Here is a 19108-nt window from a genome sequence, read left to right as displayed (position 1 = left end):
TATTCTGTTAATAGTCCATTTAAATAAACATATATTATTTCCTGAGTTGACTCAGGTCATTTTTTAATAGTAGGGCTAATTTATGTGAATACATATAACATAGAAATTAAACTTTGTTAGTTTGTTTCTTGTTCGAAATATTTTTCATTTAATCATTTTGCTTCCACGATCTGCACGACGATTCGTGCCGAGTGAGAAGAATGTTTATCGTGAATAGAACAAAGTGCTAAAAGATATCACGGCAACACCTTTGATCTTAAAAGAATTCTATGACTTTTCGATTGTATTTTTGTAAATAAATAAAATTTCTGATAATTTATTTTAAAAATATTTAAAGGAAAATAAAAGTATTGAAGCAAACAAATTAAACAAAAACATGATTATAAAATTATTCAATTATCGGCTATCCGTCTTTTAGAATTTAAAAATTTTATATTTTTGTAATAGTGGCTTTATATATTTATGATTCACTACAGTATATATACCGACGTTCTAATTAGCAAATTGTCTAACTGATTATTTTTCGTAGGTGATTCTGTACAATTTTCAGATACTAATAGTCATAGAAAATATCATTTGAATAACCTTGACAAAAATACTATACATAAACTAGATATGGAATTGATTTTTAGATAAAAAAAAATTTTTAACTTCTTTTCTTTCGTTTAAATGAAAGATTTTCTGAAACGGAGTTAGACAATTTGCTAGTTAGAACGTCAATACGATTATAAAATTTTGTAAAAGCAGCAGCTCATCGGTACTTTTCACTAATGTATGACAAATAATAAATCATTGTACATCATGACCTTTTTTTTGATAAATTTTCTATTTGTTACTAAATCAAAAAACAATTTGGATATTTATTCAACGTTACTATTTCAATTGAATCTTAATTATATAATATATTTTTTACTGAAAATTTATTTCTATAATAAATAACTATCATTGATAAAAATTAATATCAACTTAATATTTATACCAAATTATATAAAAATATTAAACTAAAATTTTTCAACAAATTAAAATTTAAAAAATTTTTTCATTCAAAATTTTAGGCGACCTAATTTATTCCATTCTATCCGTTTTGTCCCTTAGTATAAGATCAAACAAAAAATTAGGGGGTCCCCTTTAAATTTTATTTTATGATAAATTTTGGGGAGACTTTTTCGCTCTTTCCCCTATACAGTAGAAAATACTTCTAATAAACGAGAATGTTGAAGATCTGAATTGGTTTAACATTTTTATGTAACAAAATTTGTATATGGAAGAACGATATTTTTGGTAGTACATATAGTAAATAAGTGACTGAATAAAGGGGTTGGAATTGAAGAGGTAAAAGTGACAAAAAAATTTTTTGTTGTCTAGTATGTATGATTTTTTTAAAAAGGCAAAATTTCATGAGCTGAAAACCATTTTGAATTCAAAAAACTTTTTTTTGTCACTTATACTCCTTCAGTTGTAATCTCTCAAAATTAGTTTTATGCATGATTATCCTATTTCTTTTAACTTCAACAATTATTTCGAACACTGCGTTGAATAAATGAAAAATAGCTTCTTCTTTTGAAAATTAAAATAACATCAATTTCAGTACATTGTAATAATATGATCATAGGATGTAGCAACAGGAGAAGGATATACTTCTACTAAATTTAATGTCAACAATAGCCGAGGAATTAGGGGTTGCTATACGAAAAAATTCATTGAAAAGGGGATATGTAGTGTAAAAACCGCGCACGACTCTGATGCTTTTCTCATCAGAACAATGTGTGTTATGTTTTGAATGTGATTCACTGTTCTGCATGTTCCATCTTCAGCAAGGTCACCCTTAATTAAGTATCATCTCATGCTTGCTCACAACATTTGTGACCCCTTATTCTAAATTACGAAATTGAATCGTCGAAATTCAGAAAAATATTATTATTGAAATATCAACAAAAATAATCATTTGTTGATCAATAGTAGACCATTCAAATATTACATATCTATATTTTTTTTTCGGCAATTTTTCATGCCGCGATTTTTAGAGTGAGAATTACTTAGAAGATTTGTACCTTGAAGCCATATCTTATGGATTGCTAGCTAATAGTTAGCGTCTAAATTAGTGCAATGCAAATTGAAACAATGATGATATTTGGTTGAAATTTGAATAATGTTTTACTAAAAAATCTTCCGCATATTATTATATATGAAAAATTATAATTTTTATTGTTCATTGAAATAAAAAAAAATATACATAAATATATATATATATATATATATATATATATATATATATATATATATATACACTTTTTTTCCTTTCTTTTTGGCTATCGTTTCTGACGGGGACATATGTGCCATATATTTTAATTATACTAGCGATTATTTCTATTGTATTTCATCATCTAACTTTTTTCAGAATAGCTAATACTTTTTATAGAAAAAGGCTTGTATTCGTCAGGTAAAAAGCGTGACATAATTTTTCTGACATTTTTATGGAGTTTTATTTTGTGATGGAGTACAGATTTTATTTGATTCTGAACTATATGACGTCTGCCGTGAAGTCAAATATACCAAAATTTAGCGCAAATTTTATATATATATATATATATATATATATATATATATATTCAAGTGGAAGTGAAAAAAATAGTCGTTCCAAATGAATCACTGTAATATATATACTTAAGTTTTATTAAAAATTTCAGTAAGCTAGTATAATTTTCTTTACCCAATTTATTCTCAAAAGCAAGAAAAAAAAATCAGATATTAAAAAATTTTTAATCAAAATTTAAAAAATCATTTTGCCCCCTCTAGTAATAAAAACATTTTAAAAAATGTTTGATTTTTCCGTTTTTCTCCTTTTAATACTTTTTAAAATTTCTAAATTTTACAAAATTTGAGAGAAGTAGAAGAGAGTAAAAATCTTTTTTTTTAATAAAGTAGAGAATTTATCTTCGTTTCGTTTTAAATATATTCATAAGATGCAAGCCCAGGAGATTTGCAAATCAATAAAGATAATTCTAGGGTTCTTTGAAGATAAGGATATACACGTCTATTTCCATTATGTTAGACATACGTTCGATGTACAAATTTCCATTCGATGATGACCATCGTCAGTGGTTATTTTAAAATCAATCTCAGAAGAAGACCTCGTGGTCTCAAGTCATAAATAAAGTTAGCATTGAAGCGAGTAAATCAATACCTTGAGTGGTACATTGAAAGATCGATATATCTTGAGCTCCTGTACCTGATAATATGGACTCTGAGGTTTGCAGTGGCGTCGGAATACTGAGATTAATCTTGGACGAGGTCGTAAGGATTATCCAAGAGATTGTCCTTCTCCAGAAGCCTATGATGTTGAATCTCCATCTTCATTCAAGATATTCATATTTTCCTGTTTTCTCTACATCACCAGAGTGTACTACTATCTCCACTTGAATTTAAGATGAAAGGTGGAGGGAAATACATCCAATATATTTCTATATCTAGTTTCTAAGATCGTGAGCTTCAGGGATTATAATGTATGATCATCTTAGTTGTTTATGTGTGCAGCCAATGTACTATGCATTACAATCGTAACACGAGGGCATGCGATGCAGAAACTAAGTGGTGAAGGTTGAGAAGGAAAATGAGGAGATAAAAAGAGACCACATCACGTTTGTAATTACAATATGGAAGAATCAAGAAAGAACCCTTTGAATTTATTTTATTCTAAAATGGAAAGAATAACTTTCCACGGGATTTCTTTTAATATTTATTTATTTATTTTTTTTTTTTCAGTTTAATATATGTTACTCTTGTGCAAATTATTTTATCGACTTTTGCATTATTCTTTAAAATGCTATTATAACCGAAAAAAATTTTTTGATAAAAAATTCGAATGCGGATATATATTTTTTAATCAATTGCAGCACTTAATTGCGAAGCAATGAGATGTGTTCTACTAACGCTTACTCAGACCCTGCTGATTCATTCACGTAAATAAACGTATTTACACCCGTTCAAATATCTTCAACTAGAACAAAATTTTTATCATTTGAAAGATAATTTATTAACGTATAAAACGAACACAATCTCAAGTCAATTTTTCAATATTAATGATTGAAAAAGAAAAAAATTGTGTAAAAAACCTGTAAACCGGTAAAAACACAATTACTTGAAAAATAAAAAATAAAAGCCTATATTTTTTTTACATTTGAATTCTGAAACAGAAAAACCCTTTCAAAAATAACTAGCCAAATCCTTTTTATTTAATTGTAATTCATAAAAACAACACTGTCAATTCATAAAAAAAATTTAGCTGCTATTTTTTTTATTATTATTTTTGCATACCTCAAGCGCAAAAGCGCTGAGGGTGCTCTATGATCGCTCTAAATTTTTTGACTCATTCACTTGTATGAAATTATCTCTAGATTTTTAAATTACCTCTAAATTTTTTACACTCTAATTTTTTTCTATTTTTAAAAATTTTTTTTAATGTATGGATTAATGGATAATGGAGGATTTTCCAACTTTTCAATATTTTATATTGTACAATATTTCGTTTGAAAGGAGTTTTATATAAAAATCTTCAGCATTTAATTATTCTTATTTGAGTTTTAAATTTCTGTATAGCACTAATTATATTTCAATGCATTGAATTGGTTATTCGAAGAATCTGTTGAATATTTTATATACAAGAATGTATAAATTTTCTTGATAACTTTGAGATTTGTTAAAAAAATTCTCGGAAATACTTATGTTAATTTTAAATTTGATTATTATCAGAATTGATACATATTTTTTATATTTGTATTGAGAATAAGAGTGACTCAAAAAAATAAAACCATAATAAGTAGTTGTAAAAAAGAGAATCGACGAGTCTTCGACGATAAATGGTTCATTTTTTGTTTCTTCAAAAGAAATACATTTATTTATAAGTATATAAAAGACATATAAAAGTCATGGGAATTATTCACTGAGTTTTATTTGATGGAAAATACGTATATATACTAGTAAATAATACAATGTATATTTATTTACTTATACTTTCTATAGACTGTATTTAAAATATGAATTTCTTGAATAAAGAATTGACTATTTTGACTTAATTTTTTCTAACGCGATTATACATTCAAATTTTTATAATATTTTGGGTGAGCAATCCAAATTAGTTCGATAATTTTTAATATTTGATTTGAAAACAGTTCACTGAGAGAAAATATCGGGAAGCTTACTTAAAAATATGAATGAAAATTACTAAATTTATATTGTGAATTTAAGGGCTTCTAAAATTCTGTAATTTTTACTATCTTGACAATAAAATTTTTATTTATATTCAGTAATTTTTATTATTCCAGTATGCAAATCAACATAAACTACACTGAAAACTTGACTATATGCTTAGTGAAATTTACTACCTAGTATAGTAAGTTTTACTTTCCTAGAATAGAACTAAATGAAATTTAATTTTTATTAGTTTTTAAACTTGTTATTGTTACTGTTATTATTTATGGCATGTAAACTAGTAGTGGCCTCAATTTTGATATCTAAAAATGATTTTACTTTACCGAGATTCGAACCCTGACCTCCCGCGTGAGAATTCTGTCCTCTCTGTCTGCCGGTCCGATGTCTCCATTTAATGAACGTCTCTGAACTTGTAATTTTGTATTCGTGAACGCTATCTCTATCAGTTGTTCATTTTATCGATCTGCATTAAAAAAATTACAAACCGCTTAGTGATTTTAAGTTGTTGTATAATACTTAATACTACGTTATTCATCTAATTTAGAGAAATTACTATACACTCAGAAAAATTGTCAGTAGAAACCCAAAAACAAAAAGTATGATACTGTGAGGACGTTTGGTAAATATCTAAATTTTACCCATGTACATTGTAAAATATACTGCTCGATAGCATGTAAATGAAGTGCAATTTTGACTCTCAACATGGTAAAAATTTAGTCACTGGCTAGATGTTCTTATAGTACCAAACTTTATGAGCAATTTTTACTCATAAATTCTTTGCGTGTATAGATAGTATTTTTTTCATATTAAATAGTATTTAATACATACTTTTAGTTAATTTTTATATTTTTAGAAAATAAAAATCGTTAAATCGTACAATGAAAATTGGTATTACTCAATGTTTAGTAATAATTGAATATTCTCTTTATATAAATTGATATTTTATCAATAAAGAATATCAATGAAATAGCAATAACAGTAATAATATAGGAATTTTTCAGATAAACATAAAGTATATTAATTATCATTTTCAGGTTTTTAGTATAAGGGAAGGGGGGACAAAAGGGGGTAGGGTAGGCAAAACGGGGTACCCTAAAATTTTGTAAAAAAAAATTGTATATTTTAAATAACTTTTGAACATTCCAAAATTACTTTTGTAAATATAATTGACCATTATTTTGAATTTTTTTGTTAAACTTGTTCAAAAACCAATTGTCAGTAGAAAAATATTAATGACTTTTGTTTTATGATAAAAACTATTAAAAATTTGTTTTTCTTCTTTTGTATCTAATAATCGTGTAAAATATATTTTTTCTTAATGTAAATTACTTGCAAAAAAATTTAACTTAATTAAATTCATTTAAAATCTAGAATTTTTTTTTTTACCTTTTTCAGGGAATACCCCATTTTACCCGCAAAAATAAAAAACTTTTTTTTTTTAACGGCAACTGAAAATTTTTTCTATCTACTTTGAATATCATTAAAAAAAATAAAGATTCAATGTATTTAAGTCCTCAAAAACTTGGTGTTTCGTTAAGTACCCCCCTTTTGTCCCTCTCTCTCCTATATTTGGTAATAAATAATAAAAATAATGCAATTATAATTTGTATTAATTTTTTTACCAAAGTATTTTAAATATTGTAATATGTTTGATACCTGTTTTCTCCGTGTATAATTATAATAAAAGTTAAACAAAAATGTGGATACTTCGGAAATGATTTGTTCTTAAAAAAGTACCGAGAATCAGTGATCAATTACATGCAAATTCTTGGTCGATCTCGCTCATTAATAATGGAACGGAAAAAAAAAAAAAAAAATTAACATGCCTTGACGCAACGAAGTTTGATCGACATAAATTGAGGTCGCGATCAAGAGTCGATTTGCTGTAATAGTGACTCTTGAGGCTATCAAGCACTTTTGCCATCATTCTTTGTCGTATATCCTGTGGCTTTTTTTCAAAACCTTTCCAAAAAGTTGAATGAGAATAAAAAACTGTGGCTGTAAAATTCTAATGGTACAAACTCTTCCTGAATGATCAAATAAATGCACGTGTTCATGATGCAATATTTCATATATATATAGCTTTACACATCGTCGTCACCATAATATTTTCTCGCTTGATACGCAGTAGAGAATGTGAGGGAGGAGGGATATACGTATATGTATACATACATGTATATCTAAAGTGTATGAGATTGTAAGAGACTGAGTTATTGGAAGGGAGTTTTGCTGCTGGCGATGCAATGGACAAGAGCACTAAAACAGTCCTCCGGTACTCTTTGGCGCGGTGTCACTTCGTTCACTCTCACATTGTTTTGACTAAAGATGGAGATGAATATATTTTATAAATGATACAATTAATTCTTATTCAAATATTTAAAACTTACTTACAGACAGACTTTCATAAGTTTATAATGTATTAAGTGAAAAAAGTGTCAGTACCTTTTATAATTGTAGTAACTATTAGTATAAAAGTTTAAATATTTTTAAGTTTAATTTTTCCACGTGGATAATGTGATATATAAATTTTTCATTTGTCATGAATGATAACAAAGTTTCGTTATCGGTCAGTAGTTGTCTGCGGCGATTGAATTTATAGGCTTTTTTGTGCTAGATTAGGATGATCAAATAACCATAAATTTACGAGAAAACAAATTACCATTAATAGAAAAATAAAAAATAAAATATATCAATGGCAATCCACAAAAACGAAATATTCATAAACTAATTGCTGTTACTGAAAGTGAAAAATACGGAATTTATTATTTTAAATCGGCAGTGGTTAAACAATAATTATCATGTTGAAGATTACTATGTTGGATTACATTGGTGATTCAGGGTAAGTGAAGAAAAAAAAACACTTACGGCGTAAGTTGTTGATATTATTAACGATTGAAAATGATTTATCGACTATAAAATTTTTTATAAATAATTTCTTTTATTGCTGACTCATTAAGTATCAAATCTTATTTTTATCAGTTCAATTAGATCTATCATCGTTTATAATTTGAATTCTATTGAAATCAAGAGCATTGATTAGAAAATAAATATGAGGGTATACAAGTTTACGGCTTCATTGATATGAGTAAATGAAACCTTTAAAATTATTAAATATTAAGAAAAAAAAATCAAAGAAAACCTCGATTGTCCACGTTTACACCTTACACGTTTCATTTTGATGTTTGAAAAATTTTGTTGTGCAACTTTCGAGTAAAAGAATTGATAAAAGTGTAAATATAAAGAAAAACATCGGTCCTGGAATTTTCCACTGCAAACTTGAAAACAATATTGAAAAGATGTTTAAAAGAAATTGTTCTTTTCAAAATTGACATTATAACAAGAAAATTTTTGTTTTGAATTCATATTGCAAAAAATTTTGTTGGGAGGAAAAAAAATTTTTTTGCGCCAAGAAATCCTTGGTTTTGTATGAGTATCATTGAACATAATTAATCAAATATATGATCTTTATTACTATTATTACCTGACGAAAAAGAACATTCTAATGTCTAACAAAGTTTACTGCCGATTCTCAAGTTTATGAAATTTCAGTACTTGGGTAATATTCGAGCAAACTAAAATTTCATGGCAATATTAGTATTACAAAAAAGAATTTTATAATATAGTATATTGTGTCTTCATGTTTATTAAAGTATATTTAATTCTTCAAGTCAGGAAAGAATAAACATTTCGAGTGTGTACCTAATCTCACAACGTTTTTATCAAGTTTCCTTAATGGTTGTGAGACAAATGAATTCTTGTTTAGCAAGATAAAGAGACACCTGTTTAACCACATTGTCAGAATGTTTGTACAGTAATAAACTACACATGTTTGTTTCTATTAGTGGCCATAGAGCATTTTTTATTTACTGTTGTGTAAATAAAAAAAAAAAAAACAACAAAGTTATTCAGTTTTGTCCAATTTTCGAAAACGGACTTTTTAAAAGCTATTAAGAGGGATCTCTACTTTTTTTTCTATCACACTCAAGTTGATGAATGGTACTATCCTTGTTGCACAGTAAATAGAAACTTTGTCCACGTTTTTCAATTAAACAAATGATCATTTTTTAAAAATGAAAACGTCTCGATTGCTATATTCGTACGCTGACAAAAAAATATTTGTCCCAAATAAATCAATTTATGGCTTTTTTAAAAATATTTCTTGATGACAAACAAATATATTTAGTACAACTATATAAAAATGACGGTCATTCAAATAATTTTATAATTTGACAGAAATATATGATTTACCTGTGGTAAGGACACATGGTCTGCAACTAACATTTATTTGCAGCAATTGTATCATTTCTTTACCATAAATAAATTATTTATCTTACGCAATTAAATTGTTCAAATATATTATATCTTTCTCATAATTAAAAATTTATTTGACCATATCCAAATATACGATATCTTTGCATCAAATAAATTTCGTTTCAGTACACCTAGCTGATAGAACTCAAGTGAAATAGTATTCTATTTACATGTATTTATCGAGTCATCGTTAGTTTTATTTAAATATTACAAATAAATTATTTATTTAACACAACTAAATTTTTCAAATATAAATTATAACTTTGATCTCTTCGAGATAAGACTAGCGCGCAGGGTCAAATGCTTTAAACTTTTTTTTTTCAAACTTATTTGACTATTTAAAATGATTATAAGCGGGATCTTTTAGTTATTTCTGTCTAAATTATTTTTTTGTTTTTTCAAGAAAAACTTTAAACACCAAATAAAGAATGAGGTTCGACTCAACTGTAATCTAATGCTTAGCCTATAATCGAGCAATTTACGTTCTTATTTTTTGAAAATTTTCATTTAAAACAATAATGTGGACAAAATTTTCATTTGCTGTGTGAGTGCATCGAGGATATTACTATTCGACCATTCAAGAGGGATAGAGAAAACTCCTCTCTGATTAAAAAGAAAAAAGAATATACCGGAGAAAATTAAATTCACAGGTTTTTTTTTTTATTGGAATGTCAACGAATCGTCTTCGTAAATTGAACGAGGTCATTCTGTTTTAGCTGATAAAATTCTACCGATCAAGTAGAATGGTTAACTTGAACTGTACATATCTAAAATAATAAATTATGGTATAGATTAAACGTAAAAGTAACTCAAATTCGATGGTGTAATTTTTCAGTATATAATATGACTATTTGAGGAACCGTTCGGCTGGACGATAATTTTCTGCTTTGTACAATATATCTGAAGTAGTTTTCTTGAAACAAAATAATAAACTCTCATTTATATGCTTTTTTCAAATATTGTAGGAAATTTTAGGTCTTATTAGCCAATTGTCTCATTTTTTTTTAAAAAGTGTATATAATTTTTGTATATGAGACTTGAGTAACAGAAATCTTAAAAATGATTAAATTTTTATTTACAAAAAAAAAAAAAATAGGATTATCATAAAGGTTGCATATTCAAGTTTCAACGTATTCAAAGTATTGTCTACTCTATTTTTCAATGAATGTTCCCTCAGTGTTTCTATACGTAAGTAAATATATAATATACATATACAATTTCTGAACTTTCTCTCATTTGAAAGTTTACGTTACGATTGCTCTAACAATTTTATAGTTTCATACAAGTCAATCGATATTTGTGCGATATGAATTATAACTGATCAAACTTATGTTGTTCAGAAGAAAAGATAACTAGTAGGAATATAACATTTTTAAAAAATTCCAAATACTTGATTATCAGGAATATAAATTGTGGTTCTTCCAACTATAAGATTGTAGTAAGATCTTTCTGTTAATGTGTACACGGAGAAAAAAATCTGACAATATTTTTTATTTTCAAATAAAAATAACTATTTTGTCGTGGCAATCTTGAAACGGTCCAATAATACCGAAATTTTCATTTAAATAAGTAAAAATTATAATCGCTTTATCCTATAAAATACTATATTATAAGTAAAATTACTTTGAGTTTTAGAGTACAAAACAAAAACATTCAATAAAATTTACTATTTGATTTAGTAAAAAATCAACTTTAGAATAAAACTTTTACTGAGACTATACTATTGAATTTTAACTAATTCAAATTGTCTCCTTGTGTGTAATAAGAAAAATTTTTTTTTTTCCAACGATATATATATATATATATATATTATTGGAATATATTTATGTATATATCTCAACTGTCAACTTAAAATCCACCATTTTTTTTACCACTGTGTTTTTAACCTACGCCTTGCGAATGTTCCAGTTCAAGTACAAGCATGATAACCAATCGGCTATAAGTACCATTCCAATATCTTGAAGTATATGCCAAGTATAAATAAAATATAATGCACTCGATATTACATCTCACGTATTAAAAGTTACAGTGGCTAATAGTAATTTTTACCCGTTAATTAGCAATTTACGTTATCGATGTTTTAAAAACTGCAATACCTCAACAAAATTTCATTTGATATTATAATTTTCAGAATACTCGAGTTCTTTTTACAATGTTTTCAGTAATAGTTCTAAAATGCTATGAAATAAAATTAATAATCTTACAAATTGTACTAATCGGGATATAAATAAATAATTTTTGCGAAATTCATGTAAACATAAGTTGAGTCATGAGTGAAGTCATTTTCCGCTGTTTCCAAATAAAAATCACCATCTAATCTATACTAATATTTGTTATTTTATCTACTAAATTTTATAGAATAGGTAAAAATAAATATAAGTTTTATAGTGATTTATTCTTAATGAATTGTAAAATTCAACTTATTCTCTTACAAATGTTTTTAACTTAGAATTGTAATACTTTTAAAGAGATTTTTGAATATTGTTATTTCCAGAATGACCGTTGTAAAATAATTATGGATGATTACCAGTCTTTATTAAATTTTTACTAATTTGCATTATAATTTTTACAAATCGTAAAATTTACAATGCTGATTGTAAGAATCAACAAAGAAAAAGGAATTTTCCATTAATAATAGTAATTTTTGGTTTGGATTGTAAATTTCTCTTCGGAAAGTAATTTTTATTTGACGACTATAATTATTAGCTAATGTTGAACTGTGTTTTTTTCCGTGTACTACAGCAAAGAGTACTTGTTACCACGATATGTAATGAACTTTAGTAATCTTAATTCCGATTATTGTTGTTGCAACTATAGGTTTTTTTCGTAACTATTATATTTAAAAAAAAAAAAAACATTGCATACCTCAAATGTTCATGTAATAATGAAAAATATTAATGTACATTGTAGAGTTGGATTTCCGAATATTACCTTTTTATCCTATGCCATGTACTATATTTTTCATATTACCTGCCTTGATACATAGAGAAAGATGTATCGTGACTAGCTCAATACAGCATGCTGAGTGTCGCGTTACTCGCTTAGCTATTTGGAGGTTAGTGCGATTATTGATACGTATATTGTTGACAGCCATTCGGTTCGTGAATCGGACTAGAATGGATTGCGACGGTAGCTGTATAAATCGCTCCCTTTACGATACGCATATCACTATCAAATCACTATCCATTAACGCTCGGCCGTACCTAACGAAATTTCGAATTTAAGATTTCTAATTACGTTTCGAATATTTATGGGACTTGAATGATGAAAATCTTCCGAGGAAGTTCGTCTTTTGCTTTTTGTCGGAAGCTAAAAAAAAATTTGGAAAATCCAAAAGTGCACGACTTATAATGCTCATTTAATATGAAATAATAAAATTATAAAAAAATGGCGGGAAGCACGAATAAATTTAAAATTGGTTTTTTTTTTTTTTTTTTTTAATTATATTAGTAATTTTTTATAATTATAAAAGAATTTTCTTAAAATATCTCGATTAATAACAAAAAAAAAATATATATATATAAATAAAAACAAATAAAAAAAAAGAATTAAAACGAAAAAATTCAGGCTTACCAATTAGCAATAACACAAAAAAAAACAGCTGTACTAGGACGGTAATGTGCAAGCGCCCCTGGTGGAATAAATGTACGTATAATGTATAGATATATCACCATCCATGTTAATTTTACATAGATATATATGTATAGTTATACAGCCTTTTTATTCTTATATTAATTGTAATTAAACGACACTGAATTACCTAGCCATTTTCAATAGGGGATCTACAATTCTTTCAAAGAATTTTTTGAAAAAAAATTTGTTTCAATTACTGGATTTTTTCGCAAGTTATCGTGTCTACGGGTTTTATACTTGACGGACAGGAAATTTTTTAAAACTATTTTGATGTTTTTTCGGTTTTTATTGGACTAAATAAATTTTTGAAAAGTATGGAATTAATCTCCATTAAATTATCTTCAAAATGGTGTGCAACTTATCTTAATTCCGTAAATCAACAAAGGTATAATAATTCAAATAGTTGCCGAAGTGAGACGAAAAAAATTTTTCGATCGTAAAGCACTCTCTGATGCTTCGCATCATGAGTCGTGCAAAATCGCTGTAATGATAATAATTTAATAACTAATTAGAATTCTTAAATTTGAAATTTCGTTAGATGCGGCCCAGCCTTAAATCGTTCTGAACATAATATTTTTTTCTGCGTGTGGTTATTCGAATGAAAAATATTGGGCGATTTACAATAAACAATTGCAATTTTCATAGGGATGAAATGAAGTCAGAGATTAATTTAGCGGGCAGAAACTCACCAGATTCTACCCGTTAAATCGCATTGGTCTGAAATTGGTGTGTTTTGACTGGCAAAACATGTATTGAAACTCCCAGTTTCAATGCAGGTGACATAAAAAGTATATTGCATAACAAGTGGGCTAGGTGAGTCTTTTATACGGAAAGCACAATGTTTTTAACACGAGTTATAGGCGCTTGAGCGTCAGTAAGTGCTTCCTGTGCACCAATGACGAATGCTAAGAACAATGTGTTCGGCAGGTAATGTTTTCGCTCAGGTCCCATGCACTATAGTTTGTTCACCAAATGTCTGATGATTGCGAATTATTATATCAGAGAAGTAAACCCTATATTAGGTGGGCTTATGTATCTCACTAGTTTTTGACTGCTCTCACCAATAACTCGAACAGCTAGTCCGCATAAAAATAATGTATAATTCTAAAGTATACTACAAAATATAGCCTTGTGTATACTTTCTATAAATACGGAAAAATATCTCGTAAATGAGTTATAACATGTGATACTTAGTTATTATAAATTTAAGATATAATTAATTACATAGTATTGAATTTATTTAAAACTATACCTTATTGTATATTATTTAATAAATTCGAAATTTATAAATTAAAATATAGTTTATCGAAGATATTTATGATAGAAGTAGAAAGTATAATAATCGATAAACATTGCAAATCTATCAACGAGTATATCTCAAATATATGCTTATCCAAAAAATTAAAGGAACAAGAAAATTTTAGAAATTTTTGAGTGATTTTTGGAAGGCTGTATTTTTGTGAAAAATGGTCAAATTGAAAAAATACAAAAAAGCAAATTGAAGCTTGAAATCTCTAGTTCGAAGATCTTCCAGCAAAATAATTTTTTGAGTGACGGTTTTTGTGGAATCATAAGAAATAGCTCGAGACAAAATTTTTCTAAATAACAGCCAAATTTGACGTACCCAACTTTAGCAAGCTTTCGGTCATCCCAATCCGGTTTTAGTCAGGAATCCCAAAGATATACTTTGCACTAGTTTTTGACTGCTCTCGCCAATAACTCTCAAGGGTTGATAGGTATTAGTCAAGAATTCCAAAGTTTCACTGAACTTACGTCCTGCCGAAAACTCCTAATGATAACCAAATTTGGAAAAAGTTTAGTATATCGAGTTTCGGTTTTACTCATAACGACGGGAAAAGGTTCAAATTATGCTTGCTGTATTTCGGAAAGCCTCATTCGTCCCGAATTGGTATTTCGGCATGCCGCACTGGAATTCTAGTCGGGAGGGTCAAGATTAAGGGGAAGTTCCACGTTAATGGAATACGGCTATCCTGTCATGGAAGTTGTTAGGTTGATTGCTGTATCACTTATTCCAAATACATTTAGTGTTGAGATTATTTGCTCTTGTGATAATAATAGAGTTTGTTTTTCAGAGCGGTCGATAAGCACTTTAGAGAAATACGGTTATAAATACAAATGCGTTCGTTTATGATCCCCATAATGAAACGCTATTAAGGAACACAAGAAGCCATTTGCTTTCTGACAAATTATTAACCACCGATCGGTAAACGGCCATTTAGGGTTTGCTTGGCTGATATGATAAGGAGCGATAATCAGACATGCGTTGAATAACGGTATACTGCACACCAAAGAAGGAAAGTAAGGACATTCCAACCAGAACATGTGTTAGTGTCTCGCCGAGCCAAAGGTGAATTTCCGAAAATCTAATTAAATACCGTGAGTGATGCCATTCATATACTTTTTTGAAATGAAAGAAAACGAATCTTAGAATAAATCAACTCTCTACCTTAAATATTATTTCACCATGCATACTTCCCTTGTTATATGCGTAAGCACGTGGAGATTTGAGTATAATAGGGGAAACAATCAAGTTTCAATCTGATTTGTTACGTTTGTAGCGCGGTTCTATTGTATAGATATTGCCAAATCTTATAATTTATTGCTAGTTAATTTTCTAAATTCAAATTTTTCTTGCAAACACACACGTATGAGCCTCATGGAAAAAAAACGTTCAGAATTATCTCAAGAGGACTATTCGCCTAATATATTGAATGTTGAAGTTAAAATATACCGTTTTCGCGGTTCATTTTACTGTAAGAATTTTGAACATTTATATCGAGCGTATACACTGGACATTAAAAAGTGTGTTTCTGCGAGTGTTAAAATCTTCTGTTGAAACTTATTTCGTTGTATGTTTAACAATGTATGGAGGCGTACTTTAACGTAAGATCGGGAAAGGTCCTGGAGAATCTCGATAGGCCAGTAAAGAAAAGATTTATTTCAAGTGAGTAAGAAATACGATGGTACTTAATTTAAAATCAGAGTTGTATGAGAAAAAAAACATCTTACAAGATTTCAAAGGAGTCTCTAACGATAATTTCATCCACGCCCACTTCTTCGTCCTTTTAGTCTGGTAAAATATTTAATTCTTATTACTGTTACCTAACTCTCATATGATATTGTACTCAGGGTATGTGTGGCAAAGCAATGTGTAAACCGCTTCTACTAAAGGTAGTTCAGAGGACGGGTTCGAGATAGAAATTCATTGTATATCAATCTTTTCTTCCCTGGGAATTTTTTATCTGCACATCATTCGCAGTCTATGTCATAGACAAAATTGTTTGGTAAGCGATAATGAATACAAATCCAATGCTTTAGCATAAGATTCAATATTTATTTCAAATATTGAATTTAATGAAGATATCTTTACATAATAAACTTAAACGACAATTTAAAGAGTTCCGGTTGTTAGCCGGTAACTGTGAGCATGTGCACCTGGTAAATGTTTGCATTTATTATATACCAGTTTTTTTACAAGTGAATTTAAAGATTTGAAAAGAATTAAAAGAGGAAGAAGGCGTCTCATATCCGGCGGAAAGTTATACAATTTCATAATATGTATACCAGTCTTTATTTAGTAAAAGTGCAAAGTGAAATTATTTCATTTCATATGCTCTTTTTGAAAGGGATTATAGTCCAGAGATATGTGTATCATTTATAGAAGTATATATATATATATATACTTCTATAAATTAAGAATATATATATATATACTAATAGGTTGTTGGTATGAATAGTTCTAGATCTACTTGACTATCAATATCTTTAATTTATTCCCAATGTAGTAATTTATTAAAACATCAGACATGAATATTGACATTGATTTATGGGTTTCTCGTCGAGAAAATTTAATAAATAGACCCATATTCTAGCGACAATCATACCATCTATAACAAATATTTTTTTAAAGTGTATTATTTTTATACCCCTGAAGACTTATTCCTGTTTAAATAAATTGTATAATCGCTATTTGAGTGTTTACAAATAAATCTATTTAAATTTCAGTATAATAACGTTCAGATGTTTGTGAGTAGCGTTCGTAAAACACTTAGTTTTACAATGGTCATTATTATTGAGTATATGTTGCAGATACTCGAACACAAAACTATCAATTCAGGCTAAAACCAAAAATGTCATGACGGCAGAAGGACAATGAGGATAAAAAAAAGTATAAAGCTGACAATGTCGGTTAGTTCATTTTATGCCTCTATCTATTTGCCCCAGCGTTTTCTCGTTCATACATGACGCAATAGAACGTATAAAGTGTCCAGTGACCTGACGTGCTCGTGAGTACGAGTAATAATCTCGCGACACCCCTTACCGAGCATTGTAGATTAATGTATAAGATAGAGATACATATTATATGACGCAGATAAACCAGGTATAGAACAGAGAAGAAGATAGTACACGCCTTACAACGACCGCCTACGGGTAGAATCGAATGACCAGAATGACCACGAAGACACCTGGGAATGCTCTTTATGGGCTTTGAGCTTGGCGGGCTTGGCGTGTTGTAGTTGGCACAATCGACGCTTATAACTAATAATAACAATAATAATAATAATGATTATTGTCTTTTTAGTATTCAAAAATTTCTTATTATTTTATAGCTTCGTATTTTATTACACCAATTATTTAAATAAATTTTTATTTATATGAAGAATTTGATTTTATCTATTTTTACTATCGCAGATAAATCAAACAACATGCGTTATTATTTAATCATTATAAATGTCAAGTGTTCAGAGGATGATCATGACGACAATTAACTTTCTTTTGAATGATTTTACGTTTATAGGAAGACCCCTTACGGACGTACATTTCCTGTTTCTTATAATTGGCTACGACTATATATTTCCTTACGGTCAAACATTAAAAGACACCAAAGACCCCCTAAAACCATTATTTGTCACTGTGATAATAAAAAATATTATGTCAAGAAAACATAAAATAAATGAAAATACTGAAGGACCTTAAACATTTAGTATTAAAAATTAAAGGAACAGACGAAAATTAGTTAATTATTTAAATTTATGTATCTGAATATGTCTAAAGTTTTACATAAGTTTTGTCTTTTATTTATGACTTGAAAAAAAAAAAAAAAAAAAAAAAAAAAAAAAAAAAAAATAAATGTAGACATTTATTTTTCTTCGATTATTAGATTCGGATTTTTATGTTTCACAAAAATATTGTCGATACTCGTTTTCTCTGTGTAATAAAACAATTCGAATATTCGGGACAATAAAATTAATAAAAACAAATTTAAAAAATATTTCTTTATTAAATAATTAAAATTTTCTGAATTACTAATGTAAGATAAATGTCCTAATTACAAGATAAGCCCGAATAATTTAATTGTTCACATTATTAATTTTGAAAAATTTATAATCTAAACTAGTTAAATGAAAAATTTAACCATAGGTTTTTAATGATTGATATTTATTTTACTTGTTCGAATCTTTTTAATGATAATTCACTCCCATTTCAATGAACATTGAATCAAAAAGGGCGACCCTTTCTTTAAATAGCCGTAATTCTATAGGAAAACATTGCACAGTATTCGATGGCCTTCTTTTTATTTATTGTATTTAAAAGTTTCACTTTCAAGAACAACTGTATATTTATATATGCAGTTTTATAATAACGGATTTGGTGTCAAATTTTTTTCTATATAGGATTGGTTACAATATATAATTATTTTGTTTGTTTATCTTTCTTCGTATAAATTTTATAGCATATATTTATTATTTTGACGCTATTATAACCAAAGTATTATTTTTGGATATCATTAAAAATACTAGATTTAATATTTCATGCATACAAAAGTAAATTAATATTTCTTATAGATAAATATATTAAAGTTGTTCAGTTTGCCATTTTTTTTATGTCAATTGTTCGTTCTCGACGATGTGAAACGAATCCACTTTTTTAATTT

The 19108-nt window shown here is 27.7% G+C and overlaps 1 protein-coding gene across 2 annotated transcripts in view; it reads left to right on the top strand.

Annotated features, from left to right (window-relative positions):
- Nucleotides 1–19108, top strand: part of LOC103580517 (rap1 GTPase-activating protein 1) — a 90092-nt gene that overhangs the window by 5867 nt on the left and 65117 nt on the right. Inside the window, exon 1 of one of the 2 annotated variants that reach the window (XM_008562291.2) lies at nucleotides 7471–8047. The exons of the other annotated variant lie outside the window; for it this stretch is intronic. Within the exon in view, the coding sequence (XP_008560513.1) occupies nucleotides 8007–8047 (41 nt within the window). The 5' untranslated portion in view covers nucleotides 7471–8006. Of the gene's footprint in view, nucleotides 1–7470; nucleotides 8048–19108 lie in introns of those variants that run through there. 2 annotated transcript variants of the gene reach the window in all.

Source organism: Microplitis demolitor, chromosome 7 (assembly GCF_026212275.2).
Source record: "Microplitis demolitor isolate Queensland-Clemson2020A chromosome 7, iyMicDemo2.1a, whole genome shotgun sequence".
Classification (NCBI taxonomy): Eukaryota; Metazoa; Arthropoda; class Insecta; order Hymenoptera; family Braconidae; genus Microplitis; species Microplitis demolitor.
Note: the sequence above shows the minus strand (reverse complement) of the source record. Positions and strands in the feature narration are given on the sequence as shown.